The following is a 25,519-nucleotide window of genomic DNA, read 5'->3' on the forward strand; positions in this document are numbered from 1 at the left end:
ACCTCTGGAAGAGCAGTCAGTGCTCTTAACCACTGAGCCACCTCTCCAGCCCCTAAACTTTGTTTTAAATGGACCAGAGATGCAGTCCACCTGCAAGACACTTACTTGCCTAGTGCGTGGAGGGCCTTATGTTCAAGCTACAGAACCACAAAAATTAAATTAATAAATGTCCAGGAGATACCACCCCGGCACATACAGTTGTGGATTCCCCTCACAGAGAGAAGTGTGGAACTTGGCGGGCAGAGAGAGGTATCCTATCTAGGGCTCACCCATTTCCTGAAATGCCCCGATGGAGTTTGTCACAGCCTAGCTCCTCTGCAAATGAACTTTCCAGAGACTTTCACTACCCATTGAAGGAGCTTTATCGGGACAGCAAGACAACCTTCACACACCAGTGTTGTTCTCTTCAGCCTCGCATAGCTCACCTTTCACCCCATTCAGCCTGGCCCTTCTTCAGTCTTATCTCGTGGGCCTCTTGTGCCCACACGTTATGTCAGGCCACTTTTCTCCTGTGTCCTTTATACCCTCTATTTCCTTGACTCCAGAACAGAACCTTCAAAGGATAAATTTTCCTCTTTGATCCATAGTCTAAATCAAACAAACGGAGTCTGGTTGAACAAGACAACCAGGAAGATAAACCTTGATCCAGTCCAAAGAGAGAATATTGGAGTCAGGCAGTTTTGGCCAACTCCTTTAATCCCAGCAATTGCGAGGCACAGCCACTCAGATCTCTGAGTTCGAGGCCAACCAGGTCAACACAGAGTTTCAGGATAGCCAAAGGGACACAGAGAAAACCTGTCTAGTGAAACAAAAATATAGAAAGAAAAGAGAGAACGTTGAGGCCAGAGCTCAGCATAGTGGGAGCATGCACTGAGTAAGTACAAAGACCCTAGTCCCAGGCTGGAGAGATGGCTCAGCCTTTAAGAGCACTGACTGTTCTTCCAGAGGTCCTGAGTTCAAATCCCAGCAACCACATGGTGGCTCACAAGCATCTGTAATGAGATCTGATGCCCTCTTCTGAAGACAGCTACAGTGTACATATATATAATACAATAAATAAATTAAAAAAAAAAAGACCCTGGTCCCGTCCCTAACACCACAAAAGAGAAAAATCAAAGCAGAGGTTGCTCCCTATGTGAGATCTTTTGCTGTGCAAGCAACAGAATCCAAGTTCAAATCCACAACATCCACACAAAAGGAAAATTGAAAATTACTTTCGAACCGCTCTGCATTCTAGAAGGTTCAATATTGGGGTCTTGATTTACTTCTTCATGGGTTGTCTTTTCCTATATTTTTTACTGATATTTTTATGTGTCAAAGTTTTTTTCCTTTGAGCCACAGTCTCACTTTATAGCTGCAGCAGTCCTCCATCTTGGAAGGTCTAGGATCGAAGTCATGTGCCACCACATGGTGCTAAAATTGTAAACTGATTTAACAATAGCATAAACCTTTAACCTCAGCACTGAGAAACAGGCAAGCAGATCTCAATGAGTAGCAGGCCAACCCCAGCTACACACTAAAACCCTGTTCCCAAAACAAAGTATTTTAAAGGGAGATATTAACACAAGCCCCAGAGAAACAGGGTCTCAGTATGTATGTAGCCTTGGCTGACCTGAAACTATGTAGACAGGCTGGCCTAAAATTCAGAGGCCGGGGTTGGGGATTTAACTCAGTGGTAGAGCGCTTGCCTAGCAAGCGCAAGGCCCTGGGTTCGGTCCCCAGCTCCGAAAAAAAGAAAAGAAAAAAAAAAAATTCAGAGACCATCTGCCTGCCTCCGTACCCCGTCCTTGAAGTGTTGGAGTTAAAAGCATGCACCACCATGCCGAGCAAGATTTTCTTAAAATTATGTTTATATCTATGAGTGGGTATGTATACTCAATTGCAGATGCCCTCAGAGGCCAGGGACACTGGATGCCCTGGAGCTAGAGTTTCAGAAAGCTGTGTGTGATTCACTCAATGCAGGTGCTGGGAACCGAACTCTGGTCCTCTGCAAGAGCAGCATGGGCTGGGAACTGCTGAGCCACCGCTCCAGACCCCTGTTCTGTTCACTCTTATGAAATACATCCATGGCAATGTGTGTGCTACTTATCAGTGTCGCAGATATTTTTTGTATCTTCCGGAAGTGTACTCTTCCTATACTATTTTTATTACATTTATTTGTGTTTGGATGTATGTGGACCATGATTTGTATGTCCCACAGTGGAGGAGTTAGTTTTAAGGAGCCGGTTCTCAGGGCTGAAGAGATGGCTCAGTGGTTAAGAGCACAGACTGCTCTTCCTGAGGTCCTGAGTTCAATTCCCAGCAACCACATGGTGGCTCACAACCATCTGTAATGAGATTTGATGCCCTCTTCTGGTGTGTCCTAAGAGAGCAACAGTGTACTCAGATAAAATAAATAAATCTTAAAAAAAAAAAAAAAGGAGTCGTTTTCTCCATCCATGGGTTCTGGGTATCGAACTCAGTTCATCAGGCTTTGTGGAAAGTCCCTTTATTTGCTCAGATGGTGTGCAACTTTAATCCTAGCATTTGGGAAAGTAGAGGCAGGGAGATCTCTGTGAGTTTGAGGCCATAGAGTGAGTTCTAGGACAACCAGGACTATGAGAGAGAGCCCATCTTTAAAAAACAAAACAAAACAAAACAAAACTTATATTTTATTATCACCGTGTGTGTGTGTGTGTGTGTGTGTGTGTGTGTGTGTGTGTGTGTGTGTCAATGTCATTGCCTGCCTGCTAAGCCATCTTAACTGGACCCTGTAATTTTTTTTTTTCAAAAACAGGGTTTTGTTATGTAACCCAAACTGGCTCTTTTTTTCTCCCCTTTTTATCTTTTTTTTCTTTTCCTTCCTTTTTGAGGTAGAGTTTCAGTTAAGCCACGCTGCCCCTTTCCTCTATAGACAGGGCCACCTTTGAACTTCTTATCTTTCTGCTTCTACCTTCCAAGATATGGAATTTCAGTGTGCCACCACACCCCCTTCAGATTAATTCTTAAACAGAAAAAAGGTGTAGCACAATATAACTATTCTATTTGCAAGGTAATTACAGGGTTCAGAAATGTTTCCGAGTGCACCTCAGATCAAGTGACAGAGTGGGTTTTAAAGCATTTAAGATGTCTTCTTTTTACATTTTCTGTTCCTGCCGTGGAAATATTTTACCCTTTTCCCCGTGGAACTAACCCACCCGGCCTGTGGGGGTTATCAGAAAACACAGATGAACAAAATAAGGAGAGAGGAGACGTTTGTATTAGGGGCAGAGTTATAGTCTTTATGTTTAGTCAAATTCATACTAAAGATGTATACTTATGTGAGTGCTTTGCCTGCATACCATGGTAATGTATTATGTGCACCATAAGTGTAGTCAGTGCTCTCAAAGGTCAGAAGGTACTGGCATTAGCAAAGGTGGTGAGCCACTGTGTGGGGGCTAGGAACTAAAACTGGGTCCTCCGCAAGAGCAGCAAGTGCTCTTAACCACTGAGCCATCTCTCCAGCCCCCTATTATTCATTTATTTATTTTGGCGTTTTGGAGACAGGGTTTCTCTTGTGTGCCCCTGGCTATCCTGGAACTTGCTCTGTAGACCAGGTTAGCTTTGAACCCAGAGATCCACCTACTAGCCCCTATTTTTGAGACAAGGTCTTACTATGTCGCTATGGCTTATCTGGAAATATGTATGCATGTTTTTATGTTTAGTCAAATTCATACATACATACATATACCAGGGTGGTCACAAACTCACAGAAATCTACTTACCTCTGCCTTCTGAGTGGTGGCTGGGATTAAAAGCAAGTGCTCCCACGTCTGGTGACTTATGTATTTTTACGTGTGTATGTGAGAGTGTGTATTTTTTACGTATGTATTTGAGTATGCACATTAGCATAGTTCCCCAGGAGGCCAGAAGATGGATCACCTGGAACGGTTGTGAACTGCCAGGTGGGTGCTAGGAATCGAAGCCAGATTCTCTGCAAGAGCAGCCATTGCTCTTAACGGCTCAGCCATCCCTTCAGCCCCAAATTAATATTATTATACAGTTCAAAAGTCCGATTTCTGGCTGGAAGACAGTTTGATCATAAACTCAAGCACGTCTAGGACCAGCCCCCTTATTTACATAGGGACCGCCCATAGACAGAGTACGCCCGCCTCTTCCGCTAGGACCTCCCTTTCCGGCAGGTCGGGCCTCCAGTCCCACCCCTCAGCTGCTGAAGTGCGGCTCTTGCGCATGCGCAACCCGGAAGTCTCGCAGCTTGGTTCGGGTTCACCAGAGAGATTGTCTGAGTTAGCCACGCGCTTGGCGAAGGAGGCATGGGGAAGCTGCGACGCCGCTACAACGTGAAGGGGCGGCTGCAGGCGGAACCCCGGCCCTCCAAGGGTCCTGAAGCGCCTCCCGTGCGGCTGGAGCTGGAGGGTGAGAAGCCGGGGAGGGTCGCTGGAGGGGGAGCCGGGTTCCACATGACCCGAACAGGGGGCGTGACAGCCTCTCTCCCGGGGCATGGGGCTACTGCTCAAGAGTATGACGCGCAGATTAGTTCTTTGCATCCATTCCCAGGCCGATCATAATCATCATCTTTCCAGAGACCCGTAAATGTGGTGCTTCAGACCCGGCCCGTTAGCCGTGCGCTAGGCTAATTGCAATGCTTGGGTACTGGGGCGCCTGTGAGCACAGGGGACACTTATTCTGGTCTCTGGGAGTAGTGACAGCGGAAGTGGAGATGGAAAACCCTGACATTCCAGGCATGCCTGCTTACCCGGAGCAGACCAGCACAGAGAAACGATAAAATGTGTAGAATATGGCAGGCACGGGGGTGAGTACCAGAGAGATAGAGCCGAAGAGAGTGCTGTGCTGGGAAAGACCCACCACGGATAGTAAAATGTCAAAACCTTCAAGAAACCTGGGTGAAGATGAGAGGGAAACCCAGGGGCTAGGGGACATCGGAGTTTTCGGGTTGTAGAAATGATTGAGACTTTAAAAGTGAGGAGTGGCCGACTATGATAGCTCAGTGCTGTAACCCCAGGATTAGGAGTTTTCTGTAAGAGGATGCCTACAAGTTTGAGGGCAACCTGGGCTACATAGTGAGAACAAACAAGCAAAAAGGCTGTGTGTCTGAGAGAGATTTGTAAACCTGACTGTAGGGAGAGATGTGTACCTGAGGGCAGTTGGGCTACATAGCTTGTACCAGGCTACCTTAACATTACCTTATCCCCAACTTCTTTTTTTATTTGTTTATACGAGTACACTGTAGCTGTCTTCAGACACACCAGAAGAAGGCATCGGATCCCACTCCAGATGGTTGTGAGCCACCATGTGGTTGCTGGGAATTGAACTCAGTACCTCGGGAAGAGCAGTCAGTGCTCTTAACCTCTGAGCCATCTCTCCAGCCTAATCCCCAGCTTCTAACAGAGGAAGTGAGGAACTATAGAAGACTTAGCAGAAGAGGGACAGATGAAGGGTAATGTGTAACCATGACGTATTGGTTGGGCCAATAAGGAAAAGCAACACAGGTTGAAGGAAGATGGGGTAGGAGGCTGGAGTTGGTGCTTGGAGCAGGGAGATAGTGTTTGGATTGTGGTGTATTCCAAAAGAGAGCTGGCCTGAGTTGCTGACTGAGACTGTGTGTAAGCACAAAGGTGACGTGCATGGGCATCGGTCAGGCCGCTGGAGAAGGCAGATGTGGGGTGGGAGTACTTGAGGCTCTGCAGATGTTCGAAGGAAAACTAGAAGCTATTGACTCAGCTGTTCAAGACAGGCAAGTTGGAGGGTGTGGGGGGCATAAACACTTTTGTATATAGATGGCACTTACTCACGTCTTTTGAGTGGAGTTTTGGCTCGCTGAGAAGGCTCCAGCCCTGAAGGAGAGGGGAGAGGAGGAGAGTTGGGAGGAGGGTGCTGACCCAGATCTCGTGAAAAGGACTCACGCTTCATCTCAGATGCTCCCTGGGGTCCTGAAGGGAGGAAGGTATTGGTTGGAATAGTAGAAGGTACGGTCAGGATCAGGCTGGTTCGGGAGGAGAGTAGAGCTAAAGCGATCTGATCCAGTAGAATCAGGTATGACTTCCCAGCTCCTGAGACTTAGACTTGGGGCATGTCACTTCACATACTTCTGCCTTTGTTTTCATATCTATAAAATGGGAAGAACTTTTCCTCAGTGGAATCATAACAGCCTCTGGCACAGCCCACAGGTCAGTAGCCAGGTTGTGAGCATTCTTCAGGGTTCCACGTATCCCAGGCTGGCCTGTGTGTATAGTCAGGGGGTGACTGAACTTCTGGTCCTCTTGCTGTCTCTCTCAAATGAGTACAGTCCCGAACTGCCATACTTGGTTTTATGCTGGGGTTGGAGCCCAGGGCTCTCAGCATGGTAGCCAGGTTCCCTCCCACCTGAGCTCCATCCCCAGCCCCTCTTGGTAATGCTAACAGTTGTGACCCACAGACCCTCGTTTCGCACTCAGAGATTGGGAGGTGCCGTGGGCCACCTGCAGGAGGTGGTGACCTCCTCTGATGTTTGTCATGAGTGAGCCTCTAGGACACCCTGTGACTTCTTCTTTTTTTTTGGTTCTTTTTTTCGGAGCTGGGGACCGAACCCCGGGCCTTGCGCTTCCTAGGCAAGCGCTGTACCACTGAGCTAAATCCCCACCCCCCACCCTGTGACTTCTTGCCCCCTGGTGAGACCGTGGCTGTCTTTTCAGACAAGGATGTGTTGAAAGGGGTAGATGCCAGCAACGCCCTGGTGCTGCCCGGGAGGAAGAAGAAGAAGACCAAGGCGCCTCCTCCATCCAAGAAAGAGAGGAAGCCCCTGACGAAGAAGGAGAGGAAGGTGCTACAGAAGGTCTTAGAACAGAAGGAGAAGAAGAGCCAGGTACGCCTCGTGTGGCTGGTCTGCCCCAGCTCTCCAGGTCAGGGGGCGGGAGGGGAGTCTTTCCCTCCATGTAATTTCTGCAGCAAGATTGTCTAGTGGGACTCGCTGAAAGGAGGGGAGTGTTTCTTACCTGTCCAGTGACACGGTAGCCACTAGCTACATGTGGCATCCCGTCGAGCCTCTGAGTGTGATGATGGCCTGATGGAAAAAATCATGTACGTGAAGAGGTGTGTATATAAAACATAAACAGACACAGCACAAAAAAAAACAAAGCCAAACCAGCCACAGCTCACAGGGGATGAAAGAAATCACGTGGCCGTTTGGGTAGCCTAGGGACTGGCCAAATGAGAAGTCATATCTATCCTGAGGACAGCAGTGGGTACCATGCTTTACTCGGTCTGGCTCCTGTGCATTGGGACAGCACCAGTGTTTATAGCACACGGCGCTACAGAGCTGTGGCCCATGATACTGGCTTCTGTTAATGGCAAAGGAAGCGCTAAGCTGTGTGTTCAGAACAGCTGTTGGGTGACCTCTTCTTGCCCTACTTATTTAAAGTCTAGTATTAACTAGGCTAAGATCCCCTGAAAGCCTGGCCTCCCCAGGAGAAGACCTGGGGACCTGGTCAGTGGTCATTAGCTGCCTGGTAGCCAACGCTCTCATATCTTTCCCAGCGTGCCGAACTGCTCCAGAAACTGAGTGAAGTCCAAGTGTCGGAGGCTGAAATGAGTCTGTTCTACACCACAGCCAAGCTAGGCACCGGGGACCGCATGTATCATATCAAAGAGTGAGTCACGGAGCCCGAGGGCTTATATCTCGTGTTGTCTTGCAAGGGGAGGGGCGGGGAGTGGAGGGTGATCCATACTGAATGACCCTCTAGCCATGCACCTACCTGGCATCTTATATGTCACAAGTAGGTCAGCTCCTCATCGGTCATGACCTTGATTTTGCACCTCAAAGGCCCCACTTGCCATGAGATCATCTCTGACTATTCTGTGTCACATCAAGAATTCAGTGGCTTCACACTGAAATCCCACTTCCCACCTGGGCTTGACCATTGGATCTGTGGGGCCACCCCAGGCTGGCATTCCTGGAGGACATGCACCCCAGAACAGTCCCTGTGCGTACATAACCGTACACACTCTCGAGTGCACACACACACGCAAGCACATGTGCACACACAGCTTAGAGACGTTCAGGGCACTGCTGTTGGGTGAGTGTGTACTGCTCCAGCCTCACTGGACCTGAGGTAGAGCAAGGAACAAAATGTTTCCTTCCCTTTGGAAAACACTGGTGCTTGTTAGCCAAATACTCATATATCTGCACCCAGAAAATGAACCCAAAGGTAAGGCAGAAACAAGGGGCCATCTAGGACTTAAGGGACTGGCATCTGGGACTGAACTCAGTGACACACAGTCTCTCTGGTAAGTGACTTTGAGCAGACACTTGAGTGTGACAATCTGCAGGAAGTGTGTCTCAGGGTAGGAACTGCCAGTGCAAAGGTCCTAAGGTAGATGCAGTATAGCCTCTGGCGAGAGACCCCCACAACTGTGTCAGATGTCCTAAGATCCCTGCCTCAAGTCTTTGCTCTCCCAGGAGGAAGCCTGACCAGTCTGCTGCCCAGGGCCAGGAGAAAGTCAGTAGCCTCAGTGGGGCCCACCGGAAGCGCCACAGGTCATCATCAACAGAGGACGACTCTGAGTCTTCAGAAGATTCAGAGCCTGAGGAAGTCACAGCTGACCAGCCTAGGACCAGCACAGGGGCAGACCTAGTGCATCCGCCACCAGCTACTTCTGGGATCAAGAGCCCTGTACCCACCCCACAGCCCCCTCCATCCGGGACCTCTGCACCTCCAGAAACCCCAGCCTCTGACTCGCCTCCAGCCCTGGCCAAGCCAGCTGTATTCATCCCCGTGAACCGCACCCCTGAAATGCAGGTTTGTTCTTCTCTTCGTGGTTAGAGGGACAGGTTAGTGGGACCTCTCGATAGAAAGGAACCTCAAGTCTCCACTTTAGAACGGGGACATGGATGTATATGTATGGGTGTTCTGCATGCCTGTATGTATGTGCACCACATGCATCCCTGCAGAGGTCAGGTGAAGGCATTGGTTCCGTTGGAACTGGACTTTAAGGGGGTTGTAAGCCGCCATGTGGCTGCTGGAAGTCAAACTCAGGTCCTCTGCAAGAGCAGCCAGTGCTCTTAACTACCAAGTCACCTCTCCAGCCCCTGGCTGTGCACTTTAGACAGTGTCACCCTGCATGGCCTCTGTGTGAGTGGGGTACCTCCTCACCTGCTCTCTGGGCCCGTCTCTCTAGTACTAACTTCTTCTCCCACAGGAGGAGCGGCTCAAGCTCCCGATCCTCGCTGAAGAGCAAGCCATCATGGAGGCGGTGGCTGAGCACCCCATTGTCATTGTGTGTGGTGAGACCGGCAGTGGGAAGACTACACAGGTGCCCCAGTTTCTCTACGAAGCAGGCTACAGCAGGTAGGGCGGGCCAGGGGTGTCCCTCTATCCCTGGGGACACTGGGCACTTAGGTTCCAAGAGCCTTAAGAGCCTGAGCTCCAGCAAACCCAATCCTGGCTCTACTTTGTGTACTGTGTGACCTCACACTGAGAGATGGGGAAGACACTAGACTCGGTGGTCATGTGGGTTCAGTGACAAAAGCACCACGGTGCCAGGCACATGGAGTAATGTGTTTCCTCGTGTTGCCGGGTCCTGTGCACTCTGTGATTTTCTGTATCCCGACACCCACCTCACTTCAGCGTGAAGTTAATCCAGTGGGCAGAAGAGTTGCCAAGGTTCTCCTCACCTGGGCCCCGCTCTTGTCAGCATTTGAAGTTGTACTCGTACCTGTCGTCTGAGCTCAGGCGTTCTCTGGACTTAGCAGTCCATGCACTTAGTCTATTCAGGAATGACGTGCAGCTCAGACCCTCCCCCAGAAGACAGTTCCTCATTCTAATAGCATCCCTTGGAGCTGCGCCCTGGCCACATACCAAGTTCTGCTAGGTCTCCATCCGTGCTGTGACACTGTCCCCTGGCAGTCCTGTGGCTATGCTGTGCTAACACTGGGCAAGCGGTGTTTGTATCCTGTTCTCTGGGTCTCACCCTCAGTGACAAGTGATGTTCAAGTGTATGTAGGTAGCTCTGGGACAGTCAGTCATGGCTGATGTGTCTTCTTCCCCAGTGAGGACAGCATCATTGGTGTCACAGAACCTCGCCGAGTGGCTGCGGTGGCCATGTCCCAGCGGGTAGCCAAGGAGATGAACCTGTCACATCGGTGAGGCCCGGACTCTTGGGGATAGAGAGGACTTTGCAGGCTTGCTGGAAGGCGGGTACAGATGGGAGTCATTTTGCCTCACTCCCAGGGATGGTCCAGCAGAGACCTCAACCTCCTGAGGCAGGGGTTGCTGGGCAGGGAAGGAGCCATCCAGACACCCAGTGCTTGCTGGAGGACAGTGTGCCTGCGTAGGAGAGAAGCAAGTGGCAGCCTGCTAGCGAGCCAGTGCTGTGAGGCCATGTAAACATGGAATTCCAATCCTGAGACGCTCTGTCTGGGACTTTCTTTACACTGTGGTGCTGGGAATGGAATTCGGGGCCTTGTGAGTACCAGGCAGCCACTCCGCTACCAGCCTTAAATTTTTAACTTGTTTTTTCTTTTTAAAGATTTTTTTTTTCTTTTCTTTTTTTTTTCGGAGCTGGGGACCGAACTCAGGGCCTTGCCCTTGCTAGGCAAGCGCTCTACCACTGAGCTAAATCCCCAACCCTAAAGGTTTGTTATTGTATACACTGTCACTGTCCTCAGACACACCAGAAGAGGGCATCAGATCCCATTACAGATGGTTGTGAGCCACCATGTGGTTGCTGGGAATTGAACTCAGGACCTCTGGAAGAGCAGTCAGTGCTTCTAACCACTGGGCCGTCTCTCCAGCCCAATTTTTAACTTTTTAGTTGTAAAATGTTTATACGTCCACAAATAGAGAGGATAATGAGCCCTGGGTCCCTGAGGGTGTCAGTAGCTGCCACCCCTGCCCAGCCCTGTGGCATCTCTATCATATTGTCAGTGACATCGCCAGCCCTGATGGATCTTCTCCCCATAGGGTTGTCTCCTACCAGATCCGCTACGAAGGGAATGTGACAGAAGAAACCAGGATCAAGTTCATGACGGATGGTGTCCTGCTCAAAGAGATCCAGAAGGTCGGTTGCCTATCTGGGTCTTGTATAGGACACAGAGTGGGGAGAGTAGAATTCCACCTTGGTTGTAATCACCAGTGTGCCTGCCACGTGTGGCGTTGAGCATGTCCACCCTTGCAACCTCAGTTACTTGATGATACGGTGGTGCCCCATAGAATCAAAGCAGACAGTCAGTGGCAGAGGGCACGGGGTCCATGTGAACAGAGAAGCCATAGGGTGAGTAAGTAAGGTTACTTTGCATATCCATTTTTGCTAGAGGGACTGGGGATGTGGCTGGGTTGGTAGGGCGTTTTCCTAGCATGCCCGAAGCCCTGGGATCCAGCCCTAGCCTCACACACACAAAAACCAAAACAGAACAAACCAAAAAATCTGCTGTCACCCAAGCACTTAGAAGGTGAGGTCAAGAGAATAAGAAGTTCAAGGTCATTCTTGGTCTTGTAGTTCAAAGCTAACCTGGGCTAAATGAGAGCCTGTCGAAAGGAAGTAAGGGAGAGAGGACAGGAATCTTGAAAAGAATAAGGAGACCTTGCAGCAAGCAATCGCAGCCTGGCTCCTGGCCATGCACAGTAGCTGCAGGCAGTCAGGATGCCCTGCTGCTTCTCCCTTGGGCCTCTAGGGGCTGCTGAGGGAGTGGACCCAGTCTGGGGTTTGGTCACATGGTTCAGTGTCTGTGATTATGGGGCCTTAGTGACACTCTAGTGTAACTCTCCCTCCTCCACAGGACTTCCTGCTGCTGAAATACAAGGTAGTGATCATCGACGAAGCCCACGAGCGGAGCGTCTACACAGACATCCTTCTCGGCCTCCTGTCCCGCATTGTGGCTCTCCGGGCCAAGGTGTGTGGGAAGTACGCAGGGAGGGCAGACTAAAATCACCTTGTCAGGGGCTGGAGCTGGGAGGGGCACCAGAGGGCACGGCCTCCCTGGTCATGAGTCATTACCAGTGCCAGGCTGTATCATTCAGTGCTGTCCTGTTAACTCACACGCCTGGTCCAGTACAATGCATAGTAAGTGATCTCTCCTCATTAGAGGCTCAGGCAGAAAGCGAAAACTGGGCAGGCCTTGCTGGAGCCAGCTGGAGCCAGCGTCAGGCTGCGGATTCATAGACTGCTGGGTTGAGCCCTCTGCTCCCCAGGCCTACTCCTCCCTCCCCAAGCCTGCTCCTCTTTCCAGCTCTGTGCTCGGACAGTGGATGCGAGGGACCAGCTTTGGGGACATAGTATCTGAAGGGAACTTGATGAGCAGCCCTGTTTCTGTCCCTCAACAGACAGCCTAGTGGAGAGGTGGGTGTCCCGGGGGTGCCATGTGCCCAGCCACATTCAGGGCACTAGGGATGGACAGTGACCAGGAAAGGGTGGCATGCCATTCCTGCCCTCCTGGAGCCACCCTTGGTCAAGGTGGCAGGCAGTAGGCCAATTCAGGATTGTGGGCTGGAGGCCATCAGCTGAGCCCTTCCTCATCCCATCCTTCATGAAGGGGGATCCTGCCATGGCCCCTTTAGATGACTTCATGGCCAGGGCTCTCCTGTGTGAGCTGTAGAACCCAAGTGGAAAGGCGCCCGTGGCTGGGTTTCATGTCCCATAGAGGCACCCTGAGGACTGCATTTGCTGGTTATTTGTAACCACAGAGCTGAGGTCCATAATCCCATGCACACTGTCTCCTTGCTGTGCCCGAGTCAGCAGACTGTCTCATCTTCCACAGAGGCACCTGCCGCTTAAGCTGCTCATCATGTCTGCCACGCTCCGGGTAGAGGACTTCACCCAGAACCAGCGGCTCTTCACCACACCTCCCCCAGTCATCAAGGTGAGTTTTGGGTAAGCCCCTACCAGCTTCGACCTGCCCTTGACATGTGAGACCTGGGGGGGTAGGGGTTAGTTCAGAAGTCAGACAGACTTCTGGGCTGTGGCCTCTCTTACCTTTGCGGACCTGTCACAGGTTGAGTCTAGGCAGTTCCCTGTGACGGTACATTTCAACAAGCGGACCCCATTGGATGACTACAGTGGCGAATGCTTCAGGAAGGTCTGCAAGATCCACCGGATGCTGCCTGCAGGTGAGGCCTGACGAGACTGGCACATCCCTCCCTCATGGGCACGTGTGTTTGCCCTTCATTCCTCTGACAGCACAGGGAACAGTCAAAGCATGGTGGCATGGCCACTTCTCAACCTAAGCCCAAGTGCCCCTCATATCTAAGGCAGAGGTGGGTTTCAGAGCATCCTCTGGGGAAGAGCAAGCATGGCGGCCTCTGGTCTTTAGAGTCCAGGTGCAGCAAGCCCTGTTGGATTTGCTGTGAGGTGCCCTCACCCCTCTGCTGGCCTCGGGTCATTAGCTTCCACCCATTCCGAACCTGTGTCCCTGGGTCCTAGCTCCTCCCAGCCTCTCAGCAGGGGCTTGCAAGGATAAGTCTGTCAGGTGACTGGCTTGGTTCTCTCTGCAGGTGGCATCCTGGTGTTCCTCACAGGGCAGGCCGAGGTGCATGCACTTTGCCGACGGCTTAGGAAGGCCTTCCCCATCCGTTGCTCCCAGCCACAAGGTAACTAACTACCCATAGCCTCCTGTCAGAGCTCTGTGCCTGCTACCCCTGAGCCTGGCAACTGGCGCCCCAACTGGGGTGTCGGCCTCCACCTCAGTGTCCTCGAGGAGAGAGAGCCTGTGCCCTTGTGACCCTAAAACAGTGTGCCCATTGTTGCAGCAGTTCTGCTGTGAGTGACAAGAGTGGAGGGCCAGCCGCCTACGTTGGCCACAGAAGTCTCCTCCCTCCCCCTTCTCCTTCACAGAAAAGGAAGAGGACTCGGCAGAAGGGATGCGGAAGTTTAAGAAGTCCCGGACAAGGGCTAGGAAGGCCCAGGCCATGGTACATGGAAATCTGGGGAGACCTGCACTCTCTAGTTGAATTTAAGGGTCACTAGCATGAAAGAAAGTACAAGTCCATTTCATCTAATGTGGCGGGGAGCCACGTGGGGTTTCTGGGTTACACTGGTCCAGCCCCTTTCCACAGCACAGTCCTGACGGGTTACAGTTCTAGAGGTGGCAAGGTTGGGGATGTGTTATGATTTACAACACAGGGTCGGCCCGAGAGGATCCTAGAGCTCAAATAGAGCCGTAGGTACTTGCCGAAGTAGGGAGATCTGCAGTCTGAAGCTGAGGGGCCAGCCAGGGGAGGGCCACCCCAGGAACCCTGATAGCTGGATGCAGTGTCAGTGGCTTCTCAGTGGCCTCTACCCTCAGTGGCACATAAGGTGGCCAGGCAGCCTGTCAGACTCTATGTACATAGCTCACAACAGCCTTGTGAGATGACCCTGTGCTTTCCATCCATCCATCCATCCATCCATCCATCCATCCATCCATCCATCCATCCATCTGCTTATTCAGACACAATGTCACTGATTGCTGTGTAGAGTAGGCTGGCTTTGAACTCACAGACATCCATTTGTCTCTGCCTCCTGAATACTGGGAATAAAGGCATACACTACCGCACCTAACTCATACCTGAATTTCAAAAATGTCTTTAGATTCATTTTAGTTTACGTGCATGGGTGTTTGTCTGTGTCTATGTATGTGCATGCCTGGTGCCTGGAGGTCGGACGGAGGAGTCAGACCCTCTGGAACTGGAATTAGAGATGGTTGTGATGTGGATGCTGGGACTCAGACCCAGGTCCTTTGTAAGAACAACAAGTGCTGTTAACTGCTCAGCTGCTCTCCAGCGCAGTGTTTAGTGACCTTACCTTGTGTGTCCCCGGGTGTGGCTTGGTTCACACCCAGGTTGCCTGAGCCCGTGATGTTGGCATCTCCTCAGGCCTTGCCCCAGATCAACCTGGACAATTACTCTGTACTGCCAGCCGGCGAAGGTGATGAGGACAGGGAGGCAGAGATGGACGACGAGGAGGAGGCCCTGGGCTCTGACCTAGATCTGGACCTTGGTGACAGTGAGGCAAATGAAGGTGCGACCGGCCAGAGCTCTGCCCTCGGGTTCGTTGCTCTCTGATGTCAGCACGGGTCTGCTGAGCCCCTATAGCATGATAGGCCCTGTGGGCCATTGGGACTAGAAGAATCTAAGTCCTGTCCTCATGCATGTGGCCAAATACATCCTGGCTCCTGCTGCTATGTGAGCACAGAGATGGCCCTTTTGGGTGGCTTTGTCCACTGGAGTCTCCTAAGGTCTCAATACTTTGATAACAGTGCTGGGGTCACTATCCCCAGGCTGGCCCTTCCTGGGCTGACACAGGCCTCATGCAACTGAGAAGGTGCCTAGATTCTGGGAGGTTTTTTCCCCCCCCCCCCCCCCGAGTACGTTGATGGGCATCTCCTTGTTACCCAGCTTGGGCTAGCACACACTTTCCGTCCCGGCTGTTCAGAATACTGGCTTGAACTCAGCACAAGACTGGGTATCCTTAGAGAGAGACTTCAATGGATTTTGTGATCCAAAAGGGCTCTTTCTGTACAAGCACAGCCTGCCACCCTGCCTGGACACAGACAGGGACTGGGGCCACCTTACTCTCAAGGGATACTGCTGTGTGGCAGGCATCGCAGGCTCATGCTGGGCACCAGGGACAGCTTTCATGAGCTTCCTAGACTGAACAAGAGCCCCCAAGCCTGGGGCTGGGTAGGGCCTCTTACTAGTGTGGGATGGTTGGGAATTTGGAGGCAGCCGGGCAGCTAGAAGCAGGCCTATGCCTTTGGCACCTCTTCAACCTATACTCCGATGTCCCATGCTTGACTGCAGGTGAGCAGCCAGATGCCTCCCTGCCCCTTCACGTGCTCCCGCTCTACTCTTTGCTGGCTCCTGAGAAGCAGGCACAGGTAATGGGGACAGCTCTTTAGAGCATTAAGATGAGGTGGGTCAAGCTTTTCCGTCTACTTACTGACCAGCCCCTGATAGTGGAAGATATGATAGAAACCGCCCCTGATGGTTGTGCTTGGAGCTTGGTGGGCAGCGGTGGACCTTGCCTAGCTGACAGCAGTCTGTCCAACTGCTGTCTCGCCTGATTCTGGTGTTGTCTACTCCCACTTCCCAGGTCTTCAAACCTCCTCCAGAGGGGACGAGGCTGTGCGTTGTAGCCACCAATGTGGCCGAAACATCCCTCACCATCCCGGGTATCAAGTATGTGGTAGACTGTGGAAAAGTCAAAAAACGCTATTATGACCGCGTCACAGGTGTGTCCTCCTTCCGTGTCACCTGGGTCTCCCAAGCATCCGCTGACCAGCGGGCTGGTCGTGCTGGCCGGACAGAGCCAGGCCACTGCTATAGGTAGGCCACTTGTCCCTGTATCATGAGAAGCAGAACTGCAGTTGTCCCTCTGCAGTGAGTGGGCTGTGTGCTCTCAGGAGCACCACAGCCCTTCCCACACCTTTCCTTTGCCTGGTGGGCAACAGCTGATTCAGTAGTCCATGTTCTAAATACTTTCATAGGTGGGCCACTGTTGTCACCACCATCAGGGCAGCACTCCTGTGAGTGGTCACTCCCTGAGGGCACCCTAGAAGGTGTCACCGTCTGTCAGGGTTCACCACCCAGTATGATGAGTTTTCAGGGTCATCTTACCGTGTTTCTCGTGGTGGCTGAGTCCCTTTTCCACTGCCCTGTCACTGTTGCTGTCCATGTCTGCTGGACATTCAGGTGGTCGCTCCTTTATCCTGTTGTGCATACATGTGTCCCTGCATCAGTTTGAATGTCTGTGCTCATCTTTGGCGCTGTGGAGCTCTTAATCACGAGGTTCCCAGGTTCTCCTTTCACACCTTCCCCTCATTGTGTCAGTGGCTTTGGGTCTGTGCTCCCTCAGGCAAGTGCTCTTACCTTGTGCATTGCCTGCTCTGCCTTCTCGGGAACTGTCCTCAGTTCTAAGCTAGGCTCCATCCATCTGCTGGTGGCTTGGAGGAGAGGGTTCTTCTGACATCTGAGAGTCAGTTAAATCCATGTTAGTTATGTCGCTGGCCAATATTTTCTCCTAATATTGTTACTTTGGGTAGCTTTACTGCTGATCTTCCAACACCTCTTTAGTTTATAGAATGGAAAACTTAAAACAATACAAGAGAATATAGTTGGGGTAGCTGGAGGTGGGACTCACTGCCCTGGTAAGGCGAGGGCCTGGCTTTGAGTGCTGGGTGTGCTTGGCCCAGAAGTCTCACTAAACTTTCTTCTTTTTGGCCCTTACTTCTCTCCACTCAGGCTGTATTCCTCGGCTGTTTTCGGGGACTTTGAGCAGTTTCCTCCTCCAGAGATAACCCGCAGACCAGTGGAGGACTTGATCTTGCAAATGAAAGCACTCAACATTGAGAAGGTCAGTCTTGGCCATAGCCACTGCCCTTCCGCTCCATCCTCAGCCTGGTGCGTTCCATCACCCCAGAGCCACGCCTGCTGGGGAACCAGCTGGAGTGGTATCCCGAGGGGCCATCAGTCAGAAGGTGCCCTGGTGGCCTTCAGTCTCTAATGAGGACAGCTTTCCTTCTGGGAGACAGGCTCATGGATAGCCAGGTCCACACAACTTATGCACACTCAGATGTCTTGCTGATTCCTGAATTCAGGCTTCACTGACTTGGTCCTCTGATGGAGTTGGGGTTCTTCTCTCCACTCCAGGATGGGCTGGTCCAGCAAAGAGGGTCTATGCTGTATGTTGGCCCCCAACCCTTTTCACATGACAACCAGATACTCTGATGTGTTTACAGAATGCTAACATACCCACTTAACAGATAGGGAAACCAAGGCAGGGAAGAGACAGTCTGTTCAAGAACCTTCTAGTGACCTACAGAACCCAGAAGGCTGAAAATGCATCTGATCCTGGTCCTGTCCCAGAACCCAAAAGAAAAGTTAAAAATAGACTCTTGCTTGGTCTCGAGAGGTGGCTCAGCCAGTAAAGGCGCCTGCTGCCAAGCCTGCTGACTTAAGTTTGGAGGACCACATGGTAGAAGGGGAGCACCACCTCCTGCATGCCGTTCTCTCCTCCACACTTGCTCCTTGGCCTGTGTGCACCCATACATACACATAGAATAAAAAAATGTAAAATAAAAGAACCTTAAAAGTAAAGAATACAGCCAGGGAATGGTGGCACATGCCTTTAATCCCGGCACTCAGGAGGAAGAGGCAGGCAGATCTCAGGGTTCAAGGCCAGTCTGGTCCAGGGCTACACAGAGAAACCCTGTCTTGAAACAAACAAAAAACAAACAAAAAGCAAAAAAATCCAAACAAACGAATACCCATGTACCCTTGGCTGGGGATGTGGCTTATAAGTTGAATGCTTGCCTTGCACACGGGAAGGCCTAAGTTCAATACCCAGCACCACGTGCACTGGGTGTGGGGTGCACACCTGAAACTCCAACACATAGGAGGTAGAGATAGGAAGACGGCATAGTAGCTCACATCTATACCCTCAACAGCTGAAGGCTGAGGCAGGAGGATTATTATGGCTTAAGGACAGACTGAAACATGAGTTTCAGCAGAGTGAAACCGTGTCTTTCTCTCCCTCTCTTTTGAGGCAGGACCTCACTACGTAGCTGTGGGTGGCCAGGACCTCCCTATGTAGACCAGGTTCAAACTCACAGAGATCTGCCTGCTGCTGCCTCTCTACTGGGATTAAAGGTGTGCGCCACTACGTCTGGCAAGGTCTGGGTCTGAAAATTAAGACTGTATCCTCACTGCACGCAGCGGTACAGACCGTTGCTCCCATCTCTTCAGTGAAGAAATCTGCCCCTTTCTGAGGGGTGGGAATCCCCAGTGATTTTTTTTTCTTCTTTGTTACAAACAACTGATTCAAAATCAAGACAAATCACTTTAGGGCATCACTGAGAACTTTCTGTTCATCCCCATGACACCCATGGCCACAGTTATATTTTTCAAATATAATACCTGTTTTCCTAAATATTGCATGAGGGTTCATGTTGTTGCTTATGAACTCCTAGATTTAGTTGATACGGATAGCCCCTGGTACACAGGATGTTTAACTTGCGATCATCCCAGCACATGGACCCGAAGATACCTTGGCAACTTCCTGGGCACCCAGGCCCTATGTCCCATTTAGCATGACCCCGTGACCTGGGGACAGGCTGAGGGGAAGGGGAGCAGCACCTGCTGCAGCCAGTGCTGTGACCTCACAGGGCCTGCTTCTCTGCATCACTGTGCCTTCCTGTGCTCAGGTCATCAACTTCCCGTTCCCCACACCTCCGTCTGTGGAGGCCCTCATTGCTGCGGAAGAGCTACTGATTGCCCTGGGGGCCCTGCAGGCGCCTCCGAAACAGGAAAGGTAGGAGTGGGGGGTAAACCCAAGCATGCGCAGAGCCTCCCAGAACCTCTAAGCACAGGTTCCATGGTTCTTACCGACTGTGTCCCTCGTCCCCAGAATGAAGAAGCTACAGATGTCACAGCTGAGCTGCCCCATCACCGCGCTGGGGCGGACCATGTCCACCTTCCCCGTGGCACCCCGCTATGCCAAGATGCTGGCACTGAGCCAGCAGCACGGCTGCCTGCCCTACACCATTGCCATTGTAGCTGCCATGACAGTGCGTGAGCTGTTTGAGGAGCTGGACAGGTGGGTTAGGGACAGCCTTGTCCCTCGGAGCCCTCTGTGCTCTCTCTTATTATCTGAAAGAGGGGCAAGGGAGTGAGGCTTTGGAGACCCTGGGGATCATCCCTGAGGACGGTGGGCTGAGGCCCAGCCGGCCATGTGTGTGTTTGCAGACCTGCTGCCAGTGAAGAGGAGCTTGCAGAGCTGAAGGGCCGTCGAGCCCGTGTGGCCCAGATGAAGAGGACCTGGGCCGGGCAGGGGGCTTCTCTGAAGCTTGGCGACCTCATGGTGTTGCTGGGTTAGTGCCACCTTTAGGGCATGAAGGGGAGTGATTGGTAGCTTGGGGCAGATGGGAGCCAAGCGGTGAGAACGCCCTACCCTGCTCTACAGGTGCTGTGGGGGCCTGTGAGTACGCTGGCTGCTCACCCCAGTTCTGCCAAGCTAACGGACTGCGCTACAAGGCCATGCTAGAGATCCGGCGCCTGCGTGGCCAGCTGACCACCGCAGGTATAGCCCGGGTGACAGTGTGGACAGACATCTGTCCCTCTGTGGGTTTGGTGTGATAGAGATTCCACATTTGCTCATTTGCCTGCCCACTAAGACACCAGCCCTGAGTCAACATCCAGTACCCTTACACAGGTTCCCCTGCACACTGACCTGGAAGGCTGCCCCTCTGGTCCTCTTCCCCTGTTCCAGCCAGGACCTTTCTTCCCTCCCACATGTCCCCAGAGTTCTCAACAGGATTCCTACTCAGCCACAGGTGGCTCCTGCTACCTCTACTCAAGGAATGTCCCCATCTTAAGATCCAGGGATGGGGGTTGGGGATTTGGCTCAGTGGTAGAGCGCTTACCTAGGAAGCGCAAGGTCCTGGGTTTGGTCCCCAGCCCTGGAAGAAAAAAAAAAAAAAAAAAAAGATCCAGGGATGGCCACTGGGTAAAGGTGACATCCAGTTGGAAACTCAGTGCTGGCTTCAGGGATCAGTGGCTGTTTCTAGCCCACACTTCCCTAGGAGCAGGGCATCATTGTGGCCTGCTTCCTGCCTGTGGTCACACGCATGGAGCCATATCTTCAGGTGCAAAGGCCTGCGATTGTGGACAGCCACCTAACACTTATGACAGCAGGTAGCCATATAGGGCCATAGGCCTCTTCTGGCCTCCTTTCAGCAGAGGGATGGTCAGGGCTGCGGTTCCTGTAACTATCCTACCCTATGGGAACCTGGAGTGACTGTCGCCTGTCAGGGCTTTGCTGGCATGGGACTCTAGGTTTTAGCTTCAGAAGGGGCTCTGGGCTGAACCACTGTTGGCCTCTATATCAGAAACCAGCACTGTGTGGGCGAGACCCAAGTGCTGAGTGATTTCTGAAGGACCGTCAACCTTCCTTTGATCTAGACTTCCTGTACCCCTTTCTCACCTTCCTCACGCAGTCAATGCCGTGTGCCCGGAGGCCGGGCTTTTCCTGGACCCCAAAATGCAGCCTCCTACTGAGAGCCAGGTGACCTACCTGCGGCAAATCATGGCAGCTGGTCTGGGTGACCACCTGGCCCGCCGGGTTCAGAGTGAGGACCTGCTGGACCCCAAGTGGAAGAATGCCTACAAGGTGGGACATGGGCTTGCCCTTGCTGACTGACCCTGTAACCTCTGGGAAAACTCTCACCAAAGAGTAGGTGAGGGCTGTCGTTTGTTGGCGCACAGGGTGTCACCCTCAGCTTCATGGTTACTTTCTAGAGATGCATTTTACACCATAAGGTCAACCCTGGCTCACTGTTCACCAGCACAGTCAACTTGAGACAGTTTCTCTATCCTGGGGAAGCCTGAGCCACCTTCCTCCGCACCGCTGGCTCAGGGGTTCGGTGTGCTGGGGCTCCCTCCCTCCCCCAGCATTGTATCTCTGGGGTCCATCCACACCTGCTCTATTTGAACCAGGTTGATCCTCCTGCCTCACCCTCCTAAGTGCTAGGGTCAAGGCCCCCACAGGAGATTGTGTTTTGTTCTGTGGGTTTCGGTACGCTACTGTGGTTCATGTAGGGAAATCAGAAGATTGCAGGAATCTTTTTCTCCTCCTACCATGTGGGTCCCAGGTATTAAACTCACGTCACCAGGCCTGGTGGCCTTTATCTGCTGAGCTGTCTCACTGGGCTGAGCTCTGCTTCAGTAAGGGGTGGGCACACGTGCACAGGCAGGCATCCGCGGTCAGCAGGCTGGTATAACAAGTGTTATTCACTGGGCCGTCTTCCCAGCCCCAGGCTTCAGCTCTGTTGATGGCCAAAGAGCAGTGAATCCTGGGTAGTGCCTGGTCATTGGCTCCCTGGCTTGATGGTTAGATCCCGAGGGTAGACTTGAAGAGCCGAGAGCGCTCAGGTTTTTCTCTGACCTGAACCTCCATCCACCTCTCTGCAGACCCCTCTTCTGGATGACCCCGTCTTCATCCACCCCAGCTCTGTTCTCTTCAGAGAGTTGCCTGAGTTTGTGGTCTACCAGGAAATTGTGGAGACCACCAAGATGTACATGAAAGGTACTGCATAGTGGCCACAGGGTGACATCACTGGGCGCTGTGGAACACCCTGTCTGTCTGGGAGAGCATGTGAGGCCTGACTGCCCTCTCCTGGCCTCAGGTGTCTCCACTGTGGAAATCCAGTGGATCCCTTCCCTGCTGCCCTCCTACTGCCAGTTCGACTTGCCCTTGGAGGAGCCAGCCCCCACTTACTGTCCGGAGTCAGGACGGGTGCTGTGCCACCGGGCCAGCGTGTTCTGTGAGTTGGGGCCACTTCCTTGGTGGCCTGGCCACCTACAGCTACTGGGTTTCCTGGACTCATCAGCTCATGCACTTCTCTTGAACATGTGCCTGAGGGGGTCACCCTAGCCCTCCTGCTCCTCCGATGGGCTTGGGAGGATAGACACAGCAATTGTCCTTTATCACATTCCTATCCCCCAGACCGCGTGGGCTGGCCACTCCCTGCCGTCCAGGTGGACTTCCCTGAAGGCATTGACCGCTACAAGTACTTTGCACGGTTTCTGCTGGAGGGACAGGTAGGTTCTTGGGCTACCTGTGGCCTGTCTCCTAGGCGTCACGAACTGCAGGCCCCACTCAACCATCCTGTGCTCCCTCGCCAGGTCTTCCGAAAGTTGGCTTCGTTCAAGAGCTGCCTGCTATCTAGCCCCAACACCATGCTGAAGACTTGGGCCAGGTACAAGAGTGTATTCCGGAAATACCAAGATGGGCAGTGACAGAGAGGTTTCTCTGAGGCTGCGACAACCACGGGAGCCTCTTTCATTCTGTAGCTGTCAGTGGGCCTCCGACATTTCACCTCTCCTAAAAATGGCAGGGGCCCCTGCATCCCTACTTGGGACTCCCTGTCCCACCTGTCACACTCCTAGTGGCTACATCATCTCAATCTTGACTCTTTCACTTTTCTGTGTCCCCTTCTTAATGAACCCCAGGCTTGACAGTAGAACCCATTCTAGTCCAATGTCCCCTCCTGATGAAGAATATCTGTGTACTTCACGGGGATGGGTGGGCGTGAGTAGGAAGGGGTGCTGGGGAGTGCTGCAAGTCACTGTGTATAGGAGGCTTTCTATGTACATCTGTCCATCCGTGGTTCGGGGTCTAGTCCGCTATTCCTTGTCTACAGGCTGCAGCCCAGGACAGAGACCCTATTGAGAGCCCTTGTGGCCCAGAAGGCTGATTCCCGTGATTCCCTGCTGGCTGCATGGAAGAAAAACCCCAAATGTGAGTGTGACTCAGCTGGGGTCAGGGGACATTGCTCGGTGGAAGGACCTAACCAAACCACGGGCTGTGGCGGTTTGTCCAGCCAAGCAGGCCCCTGGCCTTGCCCTCTAACCCTGGCCACTGTTCCCGCAGACCTGCTGGCCGAGTACTGTGAGTGGCTCCCAAAGGCTATGCACGGCGACGTTGAGAAGAACTGGCCCCCTACCACTGACCGTTGACCACACACCCAGCTGCACAGTCGGCCAGCTCACAGCTACACTGACCAGGAGTGCCTTCTTTGTGACTGTTAGAAGACAGACAGACGTGGTTGTCTTCCTCATTTCTCCCTGTCCAAAGCGGAATCTTCAGGTGACATTAGAGCCTGTGGATGCAGAGCTGCTCTGGGACAGGAGAGTGAGGAGAGTGGACCTTCCCCAGAGCACCTGTGCAGCTGGCCTCATAGCGAGCGTCTGGGCAGCAGCAGGCGCACTGCAGACGCCTGTGACCCGGTGACTTTCCTGAAAGGTTGGCCCCAGAGCTCTGCTCCACACAGGAGGAGGCTGGTTTCCAGGCCCTGCTTTGGCATCAGTAGGTAGCTGTCTTTAGGAGCTGCTCTCGCTGGGTATGACCAGTGAGCCTGCGGCCTCGGCTGGTAAGGTCACAAACGCAAGGCCGGCCTGAGCTACACAGCAAGACTGTCTTCTGTCTGTTTTTCAAGACGGTTTCTCTGTATAACCCTGGCTATCCTGGAACTGCGCCTGTAGACCAGGCTGTCCTCAAACTCAGAGATCCCCTTTCCCTCCTGCCTTAAACACTGGGAATAAAGGTGTGTGTCACCACCGCCCAATAAGACTCTGTCTCAGACAATTCTGTGAGGAGTAAATGTTTGTGCTGGGCTGCTTCATTTCAGCTTGTCTGTCACATCAGACATGTTCACATGCCAAGCAGCTGTCACCCTGTCAGTTTCCAGAAAGTTCATCCTCAGTGATTTTCTGATTTTCTCCCTCTTGATCTCCCTGACACATCGAGCTGTCCGATCCTTTCTGTGGCTAAACATGCACCATCGGGTGTCAGGCTACCTCTGTCCATCTGCAGAATGGAGCGAGTTGTTTACCTCTGGGTGATGGCAAATGGTGCTGCTGCAATCACTTATCACTTGGGCCACTTGGTACAGAGCTCTGGGGACAAAGCCAAGCTCCTCAGTTAACACTTAGTAAATGCTTTCTCTCTGTGGGCCGACTTTATGCTCTGGATGATGTCCTTTGAACCACATGCTGCTTTACCTCCATGTAGCCGTGCCCGTGTGACACCACAAGCAAGCATTGTACACCTGCCTGCCCATCTCGTGTTCCTTGTGTCTTTTCAGACCTTGGCTGTATCAGGTGGATAAGCTGTGTTTCCCTTTCCCCGTGCACCTCCAGGTCTGTGTGTACCGAACCAACCTTTGACAGCGTAGCATGTCCCACAGCATGTTTTTCTACCATGATGTTTTAGCCAGACTCAGTCATGGCCATGAAGTGGCCGATGTGAGCAGAGCTAGGATGATGCCCTCAGCCCACCTCGCATGTGAATATCCTCGAGACAGGCAGCCTGTCGAGTTCGAGTTGTGGGTAGGATGTGAAAGACTGGGCCCAGGCCAGGCTCAGAGTGGTAGAATACTTACCTGGTATGAGGCCCTCGGGACCAAGGACAGACCATATCTCTTAACTCTGGGTCGGATGCCCCTTGTCCTCTCCAGGCCTGTGTCTTTCGATGCTCCCTGTGTCTGATTTGTCTGAGAGTTAAGTCCTGAGCCATCCCCACGGAGCTTAGCTTGGCTGCTGCTGCAAATAAGAAATTTGAAAGGCCAGGCTTGAACTCCTGACCCTTCTGGGTACTGGGATGATGGGCCAGTGGCACCATGTGTGGCTTCAAAATAGGAAAATTGACAAGCTGGAAGACATAAGGGTTTGTCTCCAATCATGGTGGCACATGGGAAACTCCAAGAGGAAGGCATTGCTGGAGACATACATTTTTGCAACCTACTTTGAATAAAGGTTCAACCTCTCCCAGCCCATCATCCAGCAGAGGTAGTGGAAGAGAAAAGCTATTAGGATGTGGGGGAAGTGAATAGCAATAGTTCTTTGGGGGTTGAGCTCAATCTTCTTGGGCAGCAGTTCAGTCCCATAGCAAACACCAAATATGATTCAGCTGCCGCCAACCTGTAGGCAGGCAGACACCAGGCACGACTAGCAACTGTTCAGTCCTGACGAAACCACCAGGCTCACCGACTGGCCTGAGGCAAGGCCACAGAAGA

At 52.2% G+C, this 25,519-nt stretch overlaps 1 protein-coding gene across 1 annotated transcript; it reads left to right on the forward strand.

Moving 5' to 3' along the window:
• The first annotated feature begins 4,276 nt into the window (after positions 1–4,276).
• On the forward strand, positions 4,277–23,485 carry Dhx37 (DEAH-box helicase 37). The gene is made up of 27 exons (XM_032886905.1): positions 4,277–4,395; positions 6,672–6,841; positions 7,513–7,625; positions 8,435–8,774; positions 9,175–9,323; positions 10,025–10,117; positions 10,938–11,034; positions 11,753–11,866; positions 12,731–12,832; positions 12,965–13,079; positions 13,464–13,559; positions 13,804–13,880; positions 14,823–14,967; positions 15,750–15,826; positions 16,042–16,274; positions 17,190–17,301; positions 19,151–19,257; positions 19,354–19,542; positions 19,692–19,816; positions 19,909–20,025; positions 20,942–21,114; positions 21,915–22,029; positions 22,130–22,267; positions 22,450–22,544; positions 22,629–22,702; positions 23,147–23,244; positions 23,377–23,485. Exons 1-27 carry the CDS (start codon positions 4,293–4,295, stop codon positions 23,460–23,462), a joined length of 3,453 nt encoding a protein of 1,150 aa, XP_032742796.1. The 5' UTR covers positions 4,277–4,292; the 3' UTR covers positions 23,463–23,485.
• The last annotated feature ends 2,034 nt before the right edge of the window (positions 23,486–25,519 follow it).

The sequence above is a fragment of the Rattus rattus genome, chromosome 16 (genome assembly GCF_011064425.1).
Source record: "Rattus rattus isolate New Zealand chromosome 16, Rrattus_CSIRO_v1, whole genome shotgun sequence".
Taxonomy (NCBI): domain Eukaryota; kingdom Metazoa; phylum Chordata; class Mammalia; order Rodentia; family Muridae; genus Rattus; species Rattus rattus.

Bases quoted from the DNA above. Each gene is read 5' to 3' on its own strand.
- Dhx37 (XM_032886905.1), top strand. From the start codon at position 4,293: ATGGGGAAGCTGCGACGCCGCTACAACGTGAAGGGGCGGCTGCAGGCG. The intron at 7,626-8,434 runs GTGAGTCACGGA...TTGCTCTCCCAG, and splicing joins CGCATGTATCATATCAAAGA to GAGGAAGCCTGACCAGTCTG. The intron at 13,881-14,822 runs GTACATGGAAAT...GCATCTCCTCAG, and splicing joins CTAGGAAGGCCCAGGCCATG to GCCTTGCCCCAGATCAACCT.